Source organism: Schistocerca gregaria, chromosome 4, assembly GCF_023897955.1.
Source record: "Schistocerca gregaria isolate iqSchGreg1 chromosome 4, iqSchGreg1.2, whole genome shotgun sequence".
In the NCBI taxonomy this organism is placed as follows: Eukaryota; Metazoa; Arthropoda; class Insecta; order Orthoptera; family Acrididae; genus Schistocerca; species Schistocerca gregaria.
In genome coordinates this window covers 721,529,436-721,553,258 of record NC_064923.1, presented here as the reverse complement: position 1 = coordinate 721,553,258, position 23,823 = coordinate 721,529,436, and the positions used below count along the sequence as shown (strand labels likewise).

The window sequence follows — 23,823 nt, the reverse complement described above, 5'->3', positions numbered from 1 at the left end:
ATAAACGGTGCAACCTCTGCAATAAAGAGTCTAGTCCATTTCTCACCATCTGCCAATGACTTAAAATCTAGCGTCTCAATAGTGGGATTGGCTGTGAAATTGGGTATTTGTGTTTTATGTATATTTTACTGGTTGAAGTAAGATCTTGAGCGGATCGGTGTAATTATTACAACAATGAATTCAGCTGTTTATGTAGTGATTGAGTTGTAAAACAAGCTGTAAATTGTGTTATATATTGTTCATAAAATGGAAACAACCACTCTGCAGAGCACCTGGAAGCACACCATTGAAGTTACTCACTGTTAGTTAACTGCTAGCCTATTTTCCACAATGTCACTTACCTTTTCCCTTCTCTTTGGTGTGCACCACTCCTTCCCCGTCCAGATTATGCACTGCCTTCACCTGCCACTCTTTTTTCTCCCTCCTCCTTCCTGGCTTTCTCCCCCTCCCACCCCATCCCACTTCTCCCACTCCTCCCACCCCCCACTCCTCCTCCACTCCTCCCCCCACTCTACCTCCCCCTCGCCCACTCTACCTCTACCTCCCCCTCCCCCACTCTACCTCCCCTCCCCCACTCTACATCCCCCTCCCCCACTCTACATCACCCTCTACCTCCCACTCACGCACTAATCCTCCCCCTCCCCCACCTTACACCCCCTCCCCCTCTACATCCTCCTCACCCTCTACATCCCCCTCCCCCTCTACATCCCCCCCCTCTACATGCCCCTCCCCCTCTACATCCTCCTCCCCCTCTACACCCCCCTCCCCCTCTACATCCCCCTCCCCCTCTACATCCCCCTCTACATCCCCCTCCCCCTCTACATCCCCCTCCCCCTCTACATCCCCCTCCCCCTCTACATCCCCCTCCCCCTCTACATCCCCCTCCCCCTCTACATCCCCCTCCCCCTCTACATCCCCCTCCCCCTCTACATCCCCCTCCCCCTCTAAATCCCCCTCCCCCTCTACATCCCCCTCCCCCTCTACATCCCCCTCCCCCTCTACATCGCCCTCCCCCTCTACATCCCCCTCCCCCTCTACATCCCCCTCCCCCTCTACATCCTCCTCCCCCTCTACATCGCCCTCCCCCTCTACATCCCCATCCCCCTCTACAACCTCAACTCCCCCTCTAAACCTCAACTCCCCCTCTAAACCTCAACTCCCCCTCTAAACCTCAACTCCCCCTCTAAACCTCAACTCCCCCTCTAAACCTCAACTCCCCCTCTAAACCTCAACTCCCCCTCTAAACCTCAACTCCCCCTCTAAACCTCAACTCCCCCTCTAAACCTCAACTCCCCCTCTAAACCTCAACTCCCCCTCTAAACCTCAACTCCCCCTCTAAACCTCAACTCCCCCTCTAAACCTCAACTCCCCCTCTAAACCTCAACTCCCCCTCTAAACCTCAACTCCCCCTCTAAACCTCAACTCCCCCTCTAAACCTCAACTCCCCCTCTAAACCTCAACTCCCCCTCTAAACCTCAACTCCCCCTCTAAGCCTCAACTCCCCCTCTAAGCCTCAACTCCCCCTCTAATCCTCCACTCCCCCTCTAATCCTCCACTCCCCCTCTAAACCTCCACTCCCCCTCTAAACCTCCACTCCCCATCTAAACCTCCACTCCCCATCTAAACCTCCACTCCCCATCTAAACCTCCACTCCCCATCTAAACCTCCACTCCCCCTCTAAACCTCCACTCCCCCTCTAAACCTCCACTCCCCCTCTAAACCTCCACTCCCCCTCTAAACCTCCACTCCCCCTCTAAACCTCCACTCCCCCTCTAAACCTCCACTCCCCCTCTAAACCTCAACTCTCCCTCTAAACCTCAACTCTCCCTCTAAACCTCCACTCTCCCTCTAAACCTCCACTCTCCCTCTAAACCTCCACTCTCCCTCTAAACCTCCACTCTCCCTCTAAACCTCCACTCTCCCTCTAAACCTCCACTCTCCCTCTAAACCTCCACTCCCCCTCTAAACCTCCACTCCCCCTCTAAACCTCCACTCTCCCTCTAAACCTCCACTCTCCTTCTAAACCTCCACTCCCCCTCTAAACCTCCACTCCCCCTCTAAACCACCCCTCCCCATCTAAACCACCCCTCCCCATCTAAACCACCCCTCCCCATCTAAACCACCCCTCACCCATTATCCTCCCCCCCCACAATCCTCCCCTCCCCCACAATCCTCCCCTCCCCCACTATCCTCCCCTCCCCCACTATCCTCCCGTCCCCCACTATCCTCCCCTCCCCCACTATCCTCCCCTCCCCCACTATCCTCCCCTCCCCCACTATCCTCCCCTCCCCCACTATCCTCCCCTCCCCCACTATCCTCCCCTCCCCCACTATCCTCCCCTCCCCCACTATCCTCCCCTCCCCCACTATCCTCCCCTCCCCCACTATCCTCCCCTCCCCCACTATCCTCCCCTCCCCCACTATCCTCCCCTCCCCCACTATCCTCCCCTCCCCCACTATCCTCCCCTCCCCCACTATCCTCCCCTCCCCCACTATCCTCCCCTCCCCCACTATCCTCCCCTCACCCACTATCCTCCCCTCACCCACTATCCTCCCCTCACCCACTATCCTCCCCTCCCCCACTATCCACCCCTCCCCCACTATCCACCCCACCGCCACTATCCTCCCCTCCCCCACCATCCTCCCCTCCCCCACCATCCTCCCCTCCCCCACAGAACCTCCCCTCCCCCACTGAACCTCCCCTCCCCCACTGAACCTCGCCTCCCCCACTGAACCTGCCCTGCCCCCACTGAAGCTCCCCGCCCCCACTACTCATCGCCCTCGCCCCCGCCCCTCGCCCTCATTTATATCTATTATATGCTCTACCTTATCAGCTCATTTTGTTTTGTTGTGCAGCTGCCAAGTCATGCATCAAGAACCCTGTCTCGCACTGTCCCACTAACCCCTCCTAGCCTCATTCGTTGTTCACTACACTCCCCCCACTGCCATTTGCGCAGGCAACTGTTCTCAATAATCATTAATCAGTCTTGCTGTGGGGGCATGCATTTGGGTGACAGTCTAGTTGGGTGTGAATGTGGGTACTTTTGTTAGAAAAAGTACAAGATCAAAACCTAATGTGAATGTAATTGTGTGTTAGATCTGTCCATGTGCATCACATCAATCTGCGGCCGCCTTTCCTTTATTTTACTTATTGCTATTTAATCTTTTATTTGCAGTAGTGTGACGTATTGTCTTCTTTATGTTGTGTAATGTTACATTGCATGTTTTTATATCGAAATTCTAGTTTGTAATAAGATTTTTGTTTTAGTTACCTGGTGACTCACTTAATGGGTGCTGACCTAAACAATATTGTAAGAACACAAAAACTGACTGATGACCACGTACAGTTCCTAGTTTATCAGATACTGAGAGGTCTGAAATACATCCATTCAGCTGGAATAATTCATAGGGTGAGTTTATTTTCACTATTTTATATGGTTGGATGGCCCTTGAGTTTTGTGGCTTTGTGTGCTCAGTACCCCCCCCCCCCCCCCCCCCCCCATCATGTCATGTAAATCTTCTCCACATTTCCTTATTTTGTTTCTTCAATAAGTACTTACAGTTGTAATTATTTGATAGCGGTATAGATCCTACTTCTGTAATCAACTTCAACTGTCTAGATAGTCTATTATAGCAGAGTTAGCAGTATGTGATGGAAGGAGTAAAGGTAACAAATTACCATTTAGTGGAGGCTTTGGTTCATCAATGGTCACATATTCAAGACTGAAAACATTACTAAGCTTTTGAACACTTTTCAGATCTGGTGACGGAAACACACACACACACACACACACACACACACACACCTGCATGGCTGTTGTATTGTCCCATGGGCCCAGAGAAATACGTCTACATTTTCAGTGTGTGTGTGTGTGTGTGTGTGTGTGTGTGTGTGTGTGTGTGTGTGTGTGTGTGTGTGTATTGATGGCTCAATATAAATATACAGTGAGGTGCTACCTTTACTATTTCCATTATTTGTATTCCACACAGGACTTTCCATTACATATGTAATTTGCAATATGTATAATATTCATAGTTTTATGCTTATAAAGTTTGATATGGGACAATTAGAAGATACCATTGTTGTGCCTATCAAGTTTTGTAGATTAACAGTGAAAGACTGGTTATTCTGAAGGCTGCATAGTGACAAAGACAGGCAATTAGAGATTTCCTGAATCAGAGTCACTCTCACAACAAAACAATAGTATATTAGTGCTCCTGAAGCTGATTAGGTGTGATCCTTGCCATCTTGCCATATCTTCTGCACCCTTACCCCTGATACCCCCCCTCCCCGGGCACAAACAGAAGCAAACTCCAATACAAATTTTGATAAAGATGCTACAAAAAAAATCAGTGTTCACAAAATAAAGCAAATGTAACTGAATTGCCAGTTGCTGTGGCAGTGCAGCTGTAGACAGCATAAATTGCGAAGATTATTATAGTGTGTTATTTGTCATGTACTCTTTCAATAGTTTGATACCAGTAAGCCCTTTAATTTCATCTATACTACTTGGAGCATATGAAGGTGTACAATAATGTTGAGCAGTATTGCCACTGTGCTTAACAAATAATTGTGTTATTGTTAAAATCTTACTGAATCATATCTCCAAAAATCATTGCCTTCAGCTACCAGAAACTTAGAAAACCTGGTCCTGAAAGCCAAATTCCTTTGTACCTTATTCTTGAATTATATGCACATTCAAAATAGCACTTCATCTGAGATCATTATTGACTATTTATCATCCACTGCTGGACATAGGCCTCTTCAATACTTCTCCATACTTTATGATCTTTGGCTTTTCACAGCTGGGTTTGTCCTGCATGTTACTTTGTCAGCAAACCCTCTTCCATTAGTTTATTACCAAGTTAGAAATACAGTTTTAATTGCATGTGATATTATGTTTTGTGTTGTGTTAGTTCCAGAAATTTTTACTTCAAACAAACATAAATGACTTCTGTGTATTAAGAGATGAGACAATTTGCTTTGCCTTATATTGTTGCCTATTTGGAATGAGAATTTTGATTGTGAATTTTTCATTATGAAAAAGTAATAATAATAAAACTAAATAAAAGATAACTAATGTTGCACCGCCGCACCCGGGTTTGATTCCCGGCGGGGTCAGGGATTTTCTCTGCCTTGTGATGGCTGGTTGTTGTGTGTTGTCCTTAGGTTAGTTAGGTTTAAGTAGTTCTAAGTTCTAGGGGACTGATGACCATAAATGTTAAGTCCCATAGTGCTCAGAGCCATTTGAACCATTTTAACTGATGTTGTTGTGATGGTCTTAAATAGGATCTTAAGCCATCAAATATCGCAGTGAATGAAGACTGTGAATTGAAAATACTAGATTTTGGTTTAGCTCGGCCAACAGAGAGTGAAATGACTGGATATGTGGCTACGCGGTGGTACAGAGCACCAGAGATAATGCTTAATTGGATGCACTACAATCAAACAGGTAATATAGTGTTCTCTTCATAAGACTTCTTCTAACTCTTTTTAATGATATCTTTTTTTTAATCTGAGAAGTTTTAAGTGTTTTGTGTGCAGAATATATCACAAGTGTTTCATGTCACCAAAAAACACTAAAAACACTTGTTAAATTGTCTTTAAATAGTAGGGAGTCACCAATTTCTGTTGAAGTGTGTAAATATAATACAATTGGATAGATAAAAAATATACCCGCCAAGTGGCGGCAGGATAAAACACAAATAAAGGCTAAAGAAATGTGCATCCTGCCCACTGTTGAACTCCAGGCTCTTTGTTCACTAAAATCTGATGACTCAATTATAGCCTGCTTGTGGTCAAAGGATCTACCACTGTGATAAATTTTATGGGAGCATGTTAGTGAGTGACTGCACCAGTTTTCTGGCACCTGTATGTACAGAATCTGCCATCAAGATTCTATCCCTGTGGTACACACTGACCTACAATCCTTCCTTAAAACCTCAGGCCCCTCACAAGGACTAAAACCTCAGTCCATAGAACTTCTTACCCCCACTCAAACCACACACTCACCTTTTACCTTCTTCTTAAGATCCACAAACCCAATCACCCTGGTCGTTCCATTGTTGCTGGCTTCCAAGCACCCACTGAATGTATATCTGCCTTAGTTGATCAACACTTGCAACATATACTACAAAGATTCCCCTCCTATATTAAAGGCACTAACTATTTCCGAGATCATCCAAAATCTGTGCCCACCCACACACTCCCACCACACACATTCCTCTCTCTGTTCCAACATCCCCCCATGTATGTGGTCAGTCTGCTGATGAACATTACCTCATCCATTGCCCATCTTATTTCAAACCTATGATGTTCTCTCTGCTCACCTTAATCAACTTTATACTTACCAGCAACTACTTTACTCTTGAGGGGCAGACTTACAAACAAATTAAGGGCACAGCCATCGTAACCATGATGATCCTTCCTATTCCAACCTTAAAATGGTCACTTGGAGGGGCCTTTCCTGAGATTCTTAAGCCTGCAGCCCTAGGTTTGGTATAGATACATTGAGGACATCTTTGCCACATGGACTCATGGTGAGGCTAACCCTTTTACAATTATTGGAATCTCCTAATACATTCTCACAATTAAATTTCGCAAGATCCTGTTCTGAATCCCATCCCACTTTCCTTGATGTTGACCTCATCTGCGCCAAGTGTCAGCTACACGCTTCTCTTCAAATTAAACCTACACACAAACAACAGTACTTACATTTTGACTGTTGCCATCCTTTACATGTCAGATGATTATCCCACTGGCTTAATTGAAAGGCAGATTTCCCACGCCATTACATCCAGTCCAGGTAATGCTGATACCATCAAAAAACAACATGGGAATGCACGTCTTGTCACTCAGTTTTATCCTGGTCTTGAATCTATTAGTCAACTACTTCAACAAGGTTATGACTTCCGAAAATCATGCCCTGAAATGAGGTCCATTCTATCAGGCATTTTTCCCACCACACCTAGAATAGCTTTTTGCCCCCCCTCTCCCCCCCCCCCCCCCATCTCCACATTATCCTGTTCAGAGCCTGTGCTCCTATTGCACCCATGCCTTTTCTCTGTGGTCCACACTGCTGTAAGCTTGCCCTATGCACCCTCCTACCACGATCTATACCAGTCCTGCAACGGGCAGAAAATATATTATCGAAGGGAAAGCCAATTGTGAAATGACATTCGTCATGTACCAGCTGTTACGTAAATGCTGTTCAGCCTTCTGTACTGGTAAGACTACCATCAAGTTATTAGTTAGGATAAATGGGCATTGACAGAAGGTGTACACTGGCAACATATGGGATTTCCAGAATATGCTCTACAACATGACAGCCAAAACCTAGGTGCCTGTTTCAACACACATACCATCTGGATTCTTCTCCCAGACACCAGTTTCTCAGAACTCCACAGATGGGAACTGGCATTACAAATGTCAATGGTTCTTGCCACACAAATGGCCTTAATTTACATTATTATTATTATTATTATTATTATTATTATTATTATTATTAAATTTCTTCAGCCTCAGAATTGTTTCTCAGCAAATATTCCTTTCATCATTCACTTTCAGCATTCTATACCTTTTATTTTATGCTTTTCTTTTTTCCCTCACCCCCACCTCTACCACATATGATCCGCTTAGCTTTCCATTTTTATTAACTCTTGCATGATGTTTTGTCAGTAACTTGTCTTGCTTATTGCCCTATTTTTCAAATCTCATCCAGCACAATTACTATCAGTGTTTCCTTTTCATCCCGTCCGATAAGTTTTCCCTGAGCCAGGGTTCTGGGCAATTTTTCTGAACTATCCCCATTCCTTAAACCTCACCACTCCTTCCCTTCCTACCTCTTCTTTCCCCTTCAATTTTGCCAGGAGGAGGAACTAGTGGCTGCAAAACCTTGCACAGTTCTTTTATTTGTGTATTCTCCTGCCACCACTTTGTGAGTATTTTATCAATTGAATCATATTTTATTTTCAAAAATTTATTATTTTTTGATATATTAGAAAGTTTGTAAATGTAATGATGATATTTATCTTAACAGTTGATATCTGGTCTGTTGGCTGTATAATGGCAGAGTTGCTGACAGGAAGGACATTATTTCCAGGAACAGATCGTATCCTTTACCAAAAAGTTCTTGATTTAGTTTATGCTCTGAGCAATATCATTTATTGTAAAAATGTACCTTATCATTGCAAACGTTTATGTTGTAAATGAAACAAAGAAACTGTAATTCCAACTGATGCCAGTTTATGAAAACTGGGCTGCCATTCCTATGTGCCGTACTGAACTTTGTGTCTTATAATAGTGAATTATGAACATTTGATCTACACTCTCTATCATTTTACCACTGAAATATTTCTTTCGATATAAGACATAGATCAATGGTACTTTCTGTCACTGACAGAAGGAGCAGCTTTAGAATTTCAAGAGTGGGTTTCACTTATTTTGAACATATTTGACATATGTTGAGGCAGCATCTATTATTGTACACTACTCTATCTTGAGGCAAATGATGTTGGTCTTCATTGAACTTCCTCTCTTGTGTTAACACTGGAAGAACACAGATGGGGCAATAATACTAAAGATTCAATATTTGATTGAGCAATAGGATTCTAAGCAATGTCATTTTAGTATATTTTTATAAGAATTGTTTCAGCAACTCTGACCCTGACTTACGTGGTGATTCAGTCTTAAATCCATGCAGACTAGTAGTACCGAATGTAAACTCATAAAATAAGGGTAAGGCACCATGCTCCTATAGTGGACAGATTGGTTGCATGCTTGTGTGTGTGTGTGTGTGTGTGTGTGTGTGTGTGTGTGTGTGTACACTTTTGCTAGAAAAAAAGCAAGAGCTTGAAGTTAGTGTGAATACTATTTGTTGTCATGTGCATCTGTGTGTCCCATACCAGTCTGCTGTAGGTGAATGGTTGCATTTCCCTTATTTTATGTGATTTTCCATTATTGTTATGAAACCATATGTATCTCTTAAGGCCTAACCAGTATGGTGGAGTTAGAGTGCAGCATCTTTTCACCCCTTCAATTTTGTTGAGACTCTTTGTGTTATGTATGAGGTGCTACACAAAATATCTGAGAATTTCATTGTAAAAATCGGAAAACTGTTCTTACATCCTAATTTCCTCCGCCATGTTCAAATTAGTAACCATGGCCATGTATGCAATGATCCAAGTGGTGTTCTCATTTTTGGAAGCACTCCTGGAAGCCTACAGGATGAAAGATATTCAGAACCCATTGCGATTCCACTTGGAGGTCTTCAATTGAGTCAAAACATAACCCTTTTAATGTAATTTTCAGCATCGGGAACAGGTAGAAGTGGCACGGGGCTAGATCTGGTGAGGAGGGGGCAATGGGGACTGGTGCCATGTTGTTTCTGACCAGGAATTCGTTCTAAACAAGCGAGGTGTGCATTGTCATGATGCACTAACCAGTCTTTCTTTTTCCACAACTCTAGCCATTTGTGCCAAACATTTTCCCTCAGTCACTTCAAAATTGTGCAGTGAAACTACCCATTGGCGGTGTGATCAGATGGAACAAACTCCTTAAGCCCTATTACCTGAATGTTGAAAGGTCAGCATTGACTCTATGTTGCTGTCAACTCATCAAGCTTCTCTCGGTCTTGGAGATGATGTCGTTTTCTGTTGTGAAGATTGCTGCTTCGTTTCAGGGTCATAACTGTAGACCCGAGATTCATCTTACTGCAGCTCAGAGCACGTCTGAATTTTGTGGTTTCATTGGTCAATGCTGAGAACGCACAGGACAAACTCCTCTGCAATTCATTTGATGTTCAGTTCATTCGCTAGAATTCGTCGACACACACTGTACAACAGGCCAAGTCTGTTACAGACATTGTGAATTGTCTGCGTTATCTGGGCCGATAGAACATGTTGTTATTGATTTGTCTACTATGTTGCAAAATGCTTAGATGTTGATGCTGCTGCTGTGATGGATAGTCAGTCACACATTTATGTTTGTGAACGTGTCGACAAAAGCAAAATTACATCTTAGTGGAGATACTGACTATTCACCAACCAACGAAACTAAATTACATGGGATTCTGTATCATGAAACACAAGCTTTTTAAATGGTTTAGTGATAAATGGGGAAAGGTGAAGGAAAACAATTGAAAACCTCTTGATGACTCAAAGATCATACTGAAACTAGTTGCTGAAACTAGTTTGTGTAAAACAAGAGATTTTATATCGAAACAAATGTAAAAGTCCTACATAACAAAAACAGTGATTTTCTGAGCATATTTTCTGGTGCTTAGTATTTTACTAGTTTTGCCTTTGATAGGTCTCCTTGTTCAGAACGATATACTATTTTCCTTCGGTTAGAACATATTGAATCTAGTCTTTTCTCTGGTATGAATTCTATAAAAATCATTTTGTGTTCACTTTGTGACATTGTGGAACCATTTAATTTGGTTTAGAGAAATTAGGAAACGTGCATTCAGCTCTAGTTTTACTATCTACCAGCATCTGGAAAAGTAGAGTGAGCAGATTTATGTGTGACTGCAGCTTCTACAACTTCTGTAGGTTCCTGCAGAGGGTTTGAGGTTGAATTTCACCTGTTGAGACAATTACCAGGATTGGTTACCTCAGTCAACTTGATGTATTTTTTATGGACCCATGGTAAGCACCGAGCCAGATGACTTAGTGACAAGACACTGTCTTGCACTCAGGAGGACAGCAGTTCAGATTCCCATTTGGATGGCCAGATTTAGGCTCACTGTGGTTTCCTTATATTGCTAAAAGAAAATACCTAGACAGCTCCTTTGGAAAGGACACAGCCATTTCCTTTGCCATCCTTCCCAAATCGTAGCCCACACTATGTCTCATTGACCTTGTTGTTGACAGGATGTTAAATTGCAATCTTCCTTTATTTCTTGGTTGGCAGATTCTAAGAAAATACTATTCATCCATGTTCTTCACTGCAATTACACAGTTATGTGACTGATGAGATCAATTTAAGATAACGAGAGTATCAAGGAAAAGCCTCAGTAAAATTTCTTAGAAAGAAAAAAATAGAACACAAGGTTACTACAAAAACAATGGAACCAGCAGGAAGTGTAACACTAACTCTTTTGAATGATTACAGGAGGATAAAAAATAGATTTTGATGTTTAAACAAAATTTATGTTCTATTGAGTTAATTGAAAGACTAATGTACTTGTGAGAAAGAACCCCTTGAAGTATTTGAACGAATAACTTTCAACTTAAATTACCATACAAGATTTCTGCGTCAAAAGACCAATTAGCCTAATGTGGCATTTCTTCTTGAAAATGGAGTAAGCATCGTTTGCATATCAGTGCATTTTCAGTAATATCATTTGCTCATTATGCAAATTTGTATTCCAGTGCCAGCTTCTTTCAATTTTTTAAGTACGTTGGATACAGTATTTCTAAAACTGTGCTTCTTGTTCGTAATTTCTGCATTGTGCTGATTTGGAAAATTTGGCAGTTTGAATTCCCTGCATAAAGAGAGAGAGTGTGGTATGCATGGTAAGTATAATAATACTAATTTCACTCCTGATAAGTGATTGTTACCCGTAAGGAGCTCAGTTCTTAAGCTAACAGTGTCAAAGGCAGTTACATAGCTTCATCAAGAGTCAGAAAAAAAGTTTTGAGCAGTAAATTTAGTGTGTCTTTGTATTTCCCTTTTGCTTTTAGGAGAATGCTATTGAATGATGAACATTTACAAACTGGTTTTCTCAGAGTGGGTGTATTATCGTAGTATAAATTTAACTATATTTAAAAAGTGCGTACTGCTACATAATTGTTGATGCCATTGTACATTCTGTTGTGTACTGTCTAAGTGTGGAATGAAATGTTGGCTATTTAATGTATACTATTTTCCTCATTTCAGTAAGTAAAGGTTACTCTTAACACCCTCCCCTTTTTGTTCTTATTAATAGTGGAGTTGCAGGTGTTTAGTGCGTTGGAGGTGATATTTTTGTATACCTCAGATTGAGTATTTTTCAGAAAATTACATATTTTAAGATTTAATAGTTCATGGGCTTGAATGCAGGTGATGATCTGTTTGTTTGTATGCAACTGAAACTTCAGTAGGTACGTTTCCAGTATGTTTGTTTTTAGAGGAAAGGAAAATATTTACAAATAGCAATTATTATTTAAATTCTGGCACAAGTCATAATGCTACATCACGGCAAAGATAATCATGTACACCAGAATTTTAATAGACAACTTAAGGTTAGAATATGCCCTTCCTGTTCTATTTATTCATTGATGCAGTGAGAGAAAAATAAATCCTTGTTTGCACTGTTGTTCCTTGGCTTGTGTATGAAGCTCCATTTTAATTGTTGTAAAATGTTGCATTTGTTGTATCAGCATGCAATTTGTACGTTTTGCATATTTCATATAAAATATTAGTTGTGGCATTACACAACCAATGATATAAGTTATGTAAAGATCTCCATTTCTAATGCTCTAACACTGCGTTACAATAATTGAGCAGTATAAAGTTCTTAATTTTCTGGCTGTAGTTGCTTTACAGTTATTAAAGGTATTTAAAACCTGTCTGTGCAACTATAAGCTGTAGTTTCACTAACAGATATGAAAAGTAGAAAATTAAATTACCGCAGCAACTTACGAAAGCAAAGTCTGTTCCCTACAAGAAAAGTAACAACCTTGATATTAAGCAGAAAAGTATCTGTATAATTTGTTAAGGAATCTTATAAGAACCTGTTACTGAATGCAACATGCACTCTCTGTGGTTTGTGTGTGTGTGTGTGTGTGTGTGTGTGTGTGTGTGTGTGTGTGTGTGTGTGTGTGTGTTTACAGAAAATCTGCAGTGGAAGTGGTCAGACTTTGAAAGAAATAGCCTCATTATCGTAACAAATGTTGGTTTTGGAATATCAGGAAGCACCTTTTCAACAAGGACAAGAAAAATTGAAATCCTCATACCATAATATTGCAGCAAGCTGCTAGAACACTCAAAACATCGATAATGCATAGTATTTTGTGGTAATTAATTTTCATCAGCAGTGGAAATGAATTACTGCACAGTACTCCACACTACCAATAGACTGCCGAATTTTGATTTGGCTGCTCTTGGCAGCATGCTATATTAATGTAGTGCAAGGATTCCAGTCTGTATCAGGGCTGCTGCCATGTGCCCACAAACAGACAATAAATTGATTAATTAACTCAGTTTTCTTTTAGGTAGTAGTGAGAAATTTATGATTACCACTTGTACCTGTGGGCTGGGGTGGGGGAAGCAGTAAAAGATGTCATCTTCAAGACACATTGTATCAAATATCAAAATGAAAATTTGTTATCAGTTGTGCAATTTTTAGATATTCTGAATGTGTTGTGCTTACTCACTTGTTTGAAGCCACTAACATTTAACAGTATTATTAAGAAGCTGTAGTCGGTGATGAGTACTAAGGAGTTTGAGGTTTACAGCTACATGCCAGACAGATACTATTATCTTATAATAACACATATACACTGTTCAGCCAGAACCTCATGAGCACTGACCTATATATATACCCATCCAGGCAATAGCAGTGTCACCTGGCGAGGAATGATTGCTAGTCAGACACACGCACAACGCTTGTTGTATCAGTGAGTGTGTTGTCCGTGTATAGAATGGAGAAGGCGCGTGATCTGTCTATGACCGAGGGCAGCTTGTGATGGACAGGAGGCTTGGGATGAGATTTCAGAAACTGTATGACTTGTCAGGTGTTCCAGGGGTGTTGTGGTGGGGGTCTTCAACACATGGCAAAACCAAGATGAAACCATGTCCAGATCTGGGTCGAGTAACCATCCATCGTTATAGGTTCGGACATGGTAGGCTGGGCAGAATGGTAAAACAGGACAGGCAGCGAACTGTGGTGCATCTAACATCAGACTTTAATGCTGGGCAGAGTAGACATGTGCCTGTCCACACAGTGCACTGAACACTCCTAATGACGGGCCTCCGCAGCCAACGACCCAGGCGTGTGCCTATGTTAACACCATGACCTCAGCAACTACAACTTAAATGGGCGTGTAGCCATCGGCATTGGTGCAGTGGCAGAACGTTGCACAGTGTGATGAATCCTGATACTTCCTTCATCATGCCAATGATGTGAATCCATCACTTCCAGGGGAACAGATCCTTGACACCTTTGCTACAGGATGGAGACAAGCTGGCGAAGGCTTCATTATGTGGGCATCTCCTTCATAACAATTATGTTACCTAATGGCAGTGACATTTTGCAACAAGATAATGCGCCATTTTACAAGGCCAGGAGTGTGATGGAGAGGTTTGAGGAACACAGTGGAGAGTTCCAAATGGTGTGCTGCCTCGCCCCCACCACCCCTCAAACTCAAGAGATCTGAACCTGATCAAGCACATCTTGGATGTGATTGAACATGGCATCAGAGCTCATTGCACCCCCCCTCCCCCAAATCCCTCCTTGGAATTTATGGGAATTGGGTTATTTGTATGTGCAGATTTGGTGCCAACTTCCTCCTGTGGCCTACCAAGGTCTCATTGCTTCCATGCCATGATGTGTCACCACTGTTATCTGTGCCAAAAGTGGATATACCAGCTATTAGGCAGGTGGTCATAATGTTCTGGCTGATCGGTGTAAAAATTGACAGTGTAATATCACTGCTGTGTGATATCATCTCATTCCCTTAGTAATTAATATACATGAATTAAAATTCCATGTTCTTAAAAAAAAGACTTTTTTACATTTTGAAGAATTGTTAACTTTACAGTGAAAATACATTTTTAAATTTTCCATAAAACCTGTGGAAAAGGTGCCAAAAATATGTTACTTCAAAACTGATAAGTCCACTTAATTTTTAATAATGTACACATAGTGTCTTGTTTCATTTAGGATGCATGCCAATAGGACATAAGTGTGTAAATGTAATTACTGGAAGCTACATGAGCATAGAAATCTTGCATACATACTTGAGTCTGTTCATCTGCGTCCACGTCGATACTCTGCATTCCCCCTTATGGTATGTGATGGAGGGTATCCCGAACCACTACTAGTCATTTGATTTCGTGTTCCACTCACAAATAGAATGAGGGAAAAATGATTGTCTGTATGCCTCCACATGAATCCCAGTTTTTCAGATCATATCTTCATGGTCCTTTTGTGCAGTGAATGTAGGAGGCAACAGAATCATTCTGCAGTCAGCTTCAGATGCCAGTTTGTGAAATTTCTCAGTAACATTCCTCAAAAAGAATGTTGCCTTCTCGCTAGGGATTTCCATTTGAGTTCCTGAAGCATCTCAGTAACATGTGTTGTTAAAACCTAGCAGTAACAAACTTAGCAGCTCGCCTCTGAATTTCTTAATTTCTTGCTTTAATGTGGCCTGGTACAGATCCCAAACAATTGAGCAGAACTGAAAAATAGGTTGCAATGTATTGTCTCTCTGCAAAAAAAATAAATAAAAGGACATGCCAACTTTTGAAGTACACCTCTCTGTTGATACCTGTTGTAAGAAGAATAATAATTGCGTGTCACAAAGTGGCTGCTTCATAACAACAAAATGCATGCTGACATTGCATTGTAGGTTATTTTTTTGCTTGTGGACATAATAGACGGAACTGTATTGAGGCAAACAATAGTGACCATAAGTGGCTCATTACAAACAATTGTAGGAAATGTAAATGTGCTCAGCTACATGCACGATATGCCAAAGGAAATGGACTGATGTATCATTAACATATGTGATGAACTTATCTGTTTCTTATTATTAGAATCTCTTTGTTTCCACAGATACTGTTCTGTGAACCCTCAGCAAAAGTTTTTTTTTTTTTTTTTTTTTTTTTTTTTTTTTTTTTTTTTTTTTTTTTTTTTTTTATCTGGCGTTGGTATATTTCGACGTTGTACTCCAGTAACTATGAACTGTGGGACACACACAGATTTACTTTATTATACTTAATTACATAGCAGGTGCTACACTGCAGAAAACTTTAATTATACAATGTGAATGAGAACTAGAAGACTGTCATATGGCTAACATATTGTGAAGCAATTCTTACAGAGTTTTAAACTTAGCGATAGCTATTTCTGGCTCTTCTTGGCATCATCTAACATTACAATGTAATTTAATAATCTGCCCTTATACTGCTGGCAATAAGAGTGGTGGAGGTGTGATGTTGTGTGTGTTAGTGTGTGAAAATGAATTTTGCATGTGTCAACTTGTTGAATTAAAGATAAAGTTTATCACGATCTATGCAGCAAGAATTCTGACCATCATTCAGCAAAATCTTAGAATATAGATGAAGAATTCTGTACTGATCTTGATGAAGTTAAATAATACAGATTCAGTGGATGTGATGGTTCTCATTTTACTGCTATAAAAATAATTCAGCATGCTATTGATGGATTTACAGTCTATAGGTGTTTTCGCTTATCATTGGTTTTGTTACTTACAAGCATGTTGATTCATTTTTGTATAACATTGCTTTAATGCTTTGGCACATATGACACTGATGTTCATATAAGTGTGGACTACGCTGTAGAACATTTTCATGCTAGTTTTAATACATGTTAGGGATGTTGTTACACATTTTAAAGCGTAAACATTTTTTTTGTGTTGCCCAGTTTTTAGAGGTTTTGTAGTGGACAATGTAATGAATATGATAGTCAAATTTCATTGTAGATATGGACTGTTGGATAGATAGCACAATGTAGGCACTCATAGCTCCCTGGAGTGGGCAGAACTGTATTTCATAATACATCAATAACATATTCAATAAATTTCAAAATAGCTTGAATGCTTTTTTTCATTAAAACTATGTTATAGTTTGCTTTGTAGCGTTTTCATATTTCTAGTAGTGAATCCAGTCCATTTTTATTTGTGTATATTTGTAGTATTATTTTTTCCGCACTTATATGAATTTGTTTAAGCATGACTTATACTGCACCATTTCTTTGAGGTACCCTTAGCACTTCTTAGATATCCATCAGTTAAATCTTATTATGGAGATACTTGGAACCCCTTGTGATGAGTTTATGAACAAAATTTCCAGTGAATCGGTAAGTTCTGAGAGACATGATTGAACGATACCTTGCTTGCTTTATGTGAACCTATTTCTTTTGTCTTTGCTGAATCTGTTCCGTGTTCAGTCTTTTGACACCAATTTGTATCATAAATATAATATTTAACACATAACAGCTATATGTTACCACGGCAAATCCATCAGACGATGGTTGTGATTTCTCTGTAACTAATATGATTAGTGCGGTCTCATACTGTAAAGGCAAGAACAGTCTAAGTGATTACTATAGTAAGAAAGTTCTAGTGGAATGTAAATAATTCAGGAGTAAGGGAGACCACTCACCGAATAGCAGAAGTGTTCCCACGGTTCCTTGTGATGAACACTAACCTTTGAGCAAAAGAAAGGACAGACATACACAGTCTCAAAACAGATGCTGGCCTAATCATCCTCCCTGCAGCCAAAGACTCCACCACTGTCGTGATGAATTACAGTGACTATCTGACAGAAGGCTTCTGCCAACTGTCTGACTCCTCCAGCTACAAGCTCTGTCACAATGATCCCATCCCAGAAGTCTAACATAACTTCCAGTCCCTTCTGAAATTGCCAGACTCATCACAGAGCTTCTCCCCCAAGTCCATCTGCCTCATCACCCCATACACCAAACCCAACATGCTCCTCAAAATTGATAAACCCAACAGTCCTGGAGGCCCCTTTGTAGCTGATTATTGTGGTCCTGCAGAAAGAATTTCTGCTCTTCATGATCAACACATCGAAGCAATTGCACCAAATGTAGCCTCACGCATCAAACATAACTGACCACTTTCTTCACCATCTCTCCGCCGTCCCCACCCCTTTACCTCCTGGATCTCTTTTCATCACCCTATACACCAACATCCCTCGTGCCCATGGTGTTGCCACTATCAAACACTATCTCACCCACTGTCCTTCAGACACCAAGCCCACTACCTCATTCACCTTACCAGCTATATCTGTGGCAGAGCCATGCGCACCGACATGACACCGTGCTACTCCAACCTTTTTTCTGGCTTTAGAGGAAATCTTCCTAGTTTCCCAAAACTCCAAACCCCTTGTCTGGTTCAGGTTCATTGATGATATCTTCAAGATCTGGACTCAGGGACTAGACACTCTGTCCTTGTTTCTCCACAACCTCAACAACTTCTCTCCAATCAGCTTCATGTGGTCCTGTTCAGCTCAGTGTGCCGCTTTCCTAGGGACCTCCACGTCTCTGATGTCTTCATTCACACATTTGTCCATAATACATCCACTAACCACCAACAGGACGTGCATTTCGACAGCTATCATCCCTACCACACGAAGTAATTCCTCCCGAGCAGCCTTGACGCTCTTGGATGGCATATATGCAGCAACAAGAAGTCCATTCCTCAGTACGCTGAAGGTCTCAAGAGGGCCTTCATAGATGGGCACTGACCCCCAAACCTAGTCCACAAATGAATTTTTCATGCTGTATGCTCACACACCCCTAATCCTACCACCACCCCCAAGAATCAACTAGAAAGCAGTGCCCCTTTGTTACCCAGTATCACCCTGAACTGAAACAACTGAACCATATTCTTTGGCAGTGCTTTGATTATCTATCTTCATACCTTGAAATGAGAGGCACCCTACCCAAGATCTTTCCCACTCTTCCTAAAGCTGTATTCCGTCACCTGCCCAACATACACAGCATCCTGGTCGATCCCTACGCCAGTCCCAATCCAAACCCCTTGCTAAAGGCATCATATTCTTGGGGAAGACCTAGGTGCAAGGCCTGCCCAAACCACTTACCCGACACTTTCTACTCCAGTTTTGTCAAGGGCTTATCCAACCCATCAGAAGTAGGGCCACCAGTAAAAGCAACCACCCAATCACAGCACAGCATTTGATGTGGTATGATAATGAGCCATCTGTCCACCAGAATCAATGGCCACTGCCAAACTGTGGCCAAAAACAATGCTGACTACCTGTGGTATGAGATGTAGCTGAACACAACATACTAGATTTCAATAACTGCTCCACAACTCAAGCCATCTGGATCCTTCCCCCACCACCAGCTTTTCTAAACTACGCAGATGGGAGTTATCTTACAACACGTCATTCACGTCCATAATCCTCCTGGCCTCAGTCTCCATTAACCCACTGTCCCTATACCCTCCACCCAATTTCCCCCTTCCTCTGTTATATTACTCCCTCCCATTTCAAATCACCTTCATCCTGCATAACTCTGCTCCAGGCTCTGTCACAAGTGCCTTACATGTCTAGCCCATACTTCTTCCTCTCCTGTTCCTACCCCTGTTCCTCTCCCCTCTTAACCACACCACCCAGTGTAACCCCCATCTGTCGAATGGCAATCACAGGATTGTGTGTCCAGCTGACACTGTGATGTGGGGGTGCGGAGGTGTGTGTGTGGCAGGGCAGGGGCACTATGAATATAGTGTGGGACAATAAGTTGGGAATGTGGGTCTCACAGGAGGCATGTCGGAGATAAGTCCCTGCAGTTGCACGATCCTCTGTGTCCTTGGTGGCTCAGATGGATAGAGAGGAGATCCTGGGTTCAAGTCCCGGTCGGGGCACACATTTTCAACTGTCCCCGTTGACTTATATCAATGCCTGTATGCAGCTAGGGGTATTTATTCCATTGTAATTGCTTTTTCTCCAATTTTATTTAGTACTTTCTTATTAGTTACACAATCTACCCATGTATTCTTCAGCATTTTTCTATAGCACCAAGTTTCAAAGCCTGTATTGCCGTCTTGTCTGATCTAATTATAATCCAGTTTTTACTTCTGTACAAGACTACATTCCAGACAAGTAAATTCAGAAACTTTCTAACACTTAAACTTTCATTCACTGTTAACAATTTTCTCTTAACATAAATGTTTTTCATGCTAATGCCAATTTGCATTTTATGATCTTTCTACTTCAGCCATCATCAGTTATTTTGCTGTTCAAATAGCAAAACTCATCTGTTACATTTATTGTCTCATTTTCTAATTTAAATCCCTCAGCAGTGCCTGATTTAATTTGACTACATTGCATTACCCTTGTTTCACTTTTGTTAGTGTTCATCTTAATAGATTAGTGCATAAGTTGGTAGTGTTTTTGTTTTGCATGTTGGTATTCCGGTTGATATGGTTCATTTATCAATTGTAATTTTTTATTTGTGGTTCACTGCTGCTATTTCAGTTTACATATACTCATTTTGTCACATAGGGATAATGGGTGGAGCAGTAGATGCTAGAAAATGGAGTGCCAAATGGAGAATTGGAACTATTCTTCCATTTGAGTTCAATAGAGGGCTGACAGCATGGAGGCAGTCAGACACATTTGCACGGTATATTGAGATAATTTCATTGGACAAGGCATAGCAAAAAAAATGTTTTAAGGAGGATTGTTTTGGCAATAGTGACTCTCCACATTCAGAAGACATTTGGGGTAGGATGAAGAGCTTTAAACACATTAATCCACAACACTCCACATCAGTGTGCTCAAGAACTGGTGAATGTGATGAACTGTCACCATTCCATCATGTGACATTTGCATGCAATGGGGAAGGTTCGATAACTGGGTGTATGAGTATCACATGCACTAAGCCAAAATTGCAAAAATCAGTGGATGGTCATATGTGCAGCTCTGCTTGCTCATCAGTTGGCTTACAAACAACACTGACCATTCCTATCCTGTATCATTACTGGTGTCTTTATGCTAACATAAGGAAAAGAGAGGAATGATTGAGCCCAAACAAAGCAGCAATTCCCCATCAGAGACCTTCCTGCATCCCCAAAATATAATTTTATGCATCTGATTGAACAGCGATGGTGTGGTGTCCTAGAAATTGCTTCCCCAGAGTGTAATCATCACTGCTGACATTTATCTGCTAGACTAACAAAAAACACTATACAGGAGTCGGGTTGGGAAGTCATTCTGTACCCACCTTATCCACCTGCTCTTGTGCCTTCAGATCTGCGACTTTTCCATTCTCTATCAAACAACCTTAAAGGAACTTCCTTTCTGGGTCAAAATATGTTCCAAACTCGGTGAGTTCTCCGCCTCGAAACCAAGTGATTTCTACAGTCATGGAATCAAAAAGTTACCCCAGCATTAGTAGACTGATGTAAAAAGTGGAGGAGAATATATTATCGATGACTTAAAGTCTCTCTTATGTGTATCTGTTGTGTTTATTAAACATAAGAAAAGGTGTTATGAACTTATGCACCAACCTAATGTAATATCTTGTCAAGACACTATCCATTCTGTTCAGCTGCTGCTCAAAATCCTCTGACCATTGCAATTTTGTCAGCAAAACTGAAGAGTTTTTATTTCTTTTCCCTGAACTTTAATTCCCTTTCCAAATTTCTTCTTGGTTTCCTTTCCTGCTTGCTGCTCAGTATACAGATTGAATAACATAGGGGACAGACTGACGATAGCTAAATAAAAATATTTAGGATCACTTGGACAAAAATTCAAATGAAGAAAATAAAGGGAAATAAAAAGAAACAAAGTTAATAGGATTATTAAAAGAATATGGTAAAGAATGAGCAATGAAAAAATTGTATTTAAACCAATTCATTAAATAAAAATAATGATTGCAGTTCTTTTGATAAGGATATAAAAAGTAGATATTGTACTCAACAGGTTTCCAACCCACCATCTTCATCAATACAGTAACTTAACCACTACGCTATGGCACCTTCCTCTAATTCAGTGCTGTTTTAAAGGCTGTAGAAGATCATAAGACATTCAGAAATTCTTTTTCATCAATTACTCCTGAATGAGGGCCCACCAAGGTGAAAGCCTGCAGGATGTGATACCTGATTTCATAAAGTCAACCCCACCCTTCTTTCCTTGTAATATAAATTGCAGGGTCAGTATTGCCTCAGAGGCCACCAGTCTTTGATGACATGTATTTAGCTGTGGCAGTTGATTTACAGAAGCATGGGCATGGTCCTTTGTGATAAAATGAGGTATGAAGCATCAAAGAAGTGAGAGGCAGGGGACAATTACTTATGACTTTCAGAAAGTGCCCAGCAAAGAGTGCAAGCACTGTAGAAAAGTTCTACTGATTCCAAACTATTTTTAAAACATTTGAGGAGTAAATTCAGAGTATGATTGAATAAGAATGAGAATTTTAAGATGTAAAATTCATAGTGAGTGTAGCATCAGTACAATTGTTCATGGAGTATATCTTCTGTGAATTGTTTAAGGATTTTTGTTTGGCCTGTGTAAGATTGAACGGCAAATGTTTGTAGAGGCAATCTAAGGGGAGATGCGATGCACAACAAAGTGTGCTGTTTTGCTTTCATGATAAATATGGACAGATTAACAGTAATTGGATTGGGAGCCATTGTGTACCAGTAGACATTTGCTATCATTTTATTGATTTTTAGGAAGTAAATGGCCAAAGTCCAAAATCTTTTAAGGGCAAAAAAGTTGTTAAAATTTCACACAGTACTATTAAATATGAAAGAGTCGGTTGATACAAGCAGCTTGATGGATATTTTATTGACACTTGATAAAAGTGGGCTGTGTTAAACTCCTGGGCATATACCAGAAGAGTGAAAAGAGTAAACTCAAAATTTTTTTATCGAAAAGTTATAAATGAAGTAAGATATAATGGTGGTGATGATGCTCTTGCAGAAGACTTCATGTAAAGCTGACTTGTAAATATTTATGTTAAGACTTCACTACCCAAACAAATTACTGATAGGTAGTGAAGCATATATTATTTACTGCTTCACTACCTATCAGTAATTTGTTTGGGTAGTGAAGTCTTAACATAAATATTTACAAGTCAACTTTACATGAAGTCTTCTGCAAGAGCATCATCACCACCATTATATCTTACTTCATTTATAACTTTTCGATAAAAACCTTCAAAAATAAATTTTGAGTTTACTCTTTTCAATCTTCTGGTATATGCCCAGAAGTTTAACACAGCCCACTTTTATCAAGCGTCAATCCTCCAATAAAATATCCATCAAGATGCTTGTATCAACAGACTCTTTCATATTTAATAGTACTGTCTGTGTGTGTATATATATATATATATATATATATATATATATATATATATATATATATAAAACAAAGATTCCAAGACTTACCAAGCGGGAAAAGCGCCGGCAGACAGGCACATGAACAAAACACACAAACACACACACACAGAATTACGAGCTTTCGCAACTGGCAGTTGCTTCGTCAGGAAAGAGGGAAGGAGAGGGAAAAATGAAAGGATGTGGGTTTTAAGGGAGAGGGTAAGGAGTCATTCCAATCCCGGGAGCGGAAAGACTTCCCTTAGGGGAAAAAAAGGACAGGTGTACACTCGCACACACACACACACACACACACACACACACATATCCATCCGCACATACACAGACACAAGCAGACATATTTAAAGGCAAAGAGTTAAGGGCAGAGATGTCAGTCGAGGCGGAAGTACAGAGGCAAAGAAGTTGTTGAAAGACAGGTGAGGTATGAGCGGCGGCAACTTGAAATTAGCGGAGGTTGAGGCCTGGCGGATATCGAGAAGAGAGGATATACTGAAGGGCGAGTTCCCATCTCCGGAGTTCGGATAGGTTGGTGTTGGTGGGAAGTATCCAGATAACTCGGACGGTGTAACACTGTGCCAAGATGTGCTGGCCGTGCATCAAGGCATGTTTAGCCACAGGGTGATCCTCATTACCAACAAACACTGTCTGCCTGTGTCCATTCATGCGAATGGACAGTTTGTTGCTGGTCATTCCCACATAGAAAGCATCACAGTGCAGGCAGGTCAGTTGGTAAATCACGTGGGTGCTTTCACATGTGGCTCTC

At 41.1% G+C, this 23,823-nt stretch overlaps 1 protein-coding gene across 2 annotated transcripts in view; it reads left to right on the top strand.

The window, feature by feature from the left end:
* Positions 1-23,823, top strand: part of LOC126365804 (mitogen-activated protein kinase p38b) — a 110,795-nt gene that overhangs the window by 56,953 nt on the left and 30,019 nt on the right. The window contains exons 4-7 of one of the 2 annotated variants that reach the window (XM_050008385.1): positions 3,268-3,409; positions 5,290-5,452; positions 8,039-8,110; positions 16,947-17,026. In XM_050008385.1, the coding sequence (XP_049864342.1) occupies positions 3,268-3,409; positions 5,290-5,452; positions 8,039-8,110; positions 16,947-17,026 (457 nt within the window). The remainder of the gene's footprint in view (positions 1-3,267; positions 3,410-5,289; positions 5,453-8,038; positions 8,111-16,946; positions 17,027-23,823) is intronic. The other variant, XM_050008386.1, reaches the window with a different exon arrangement.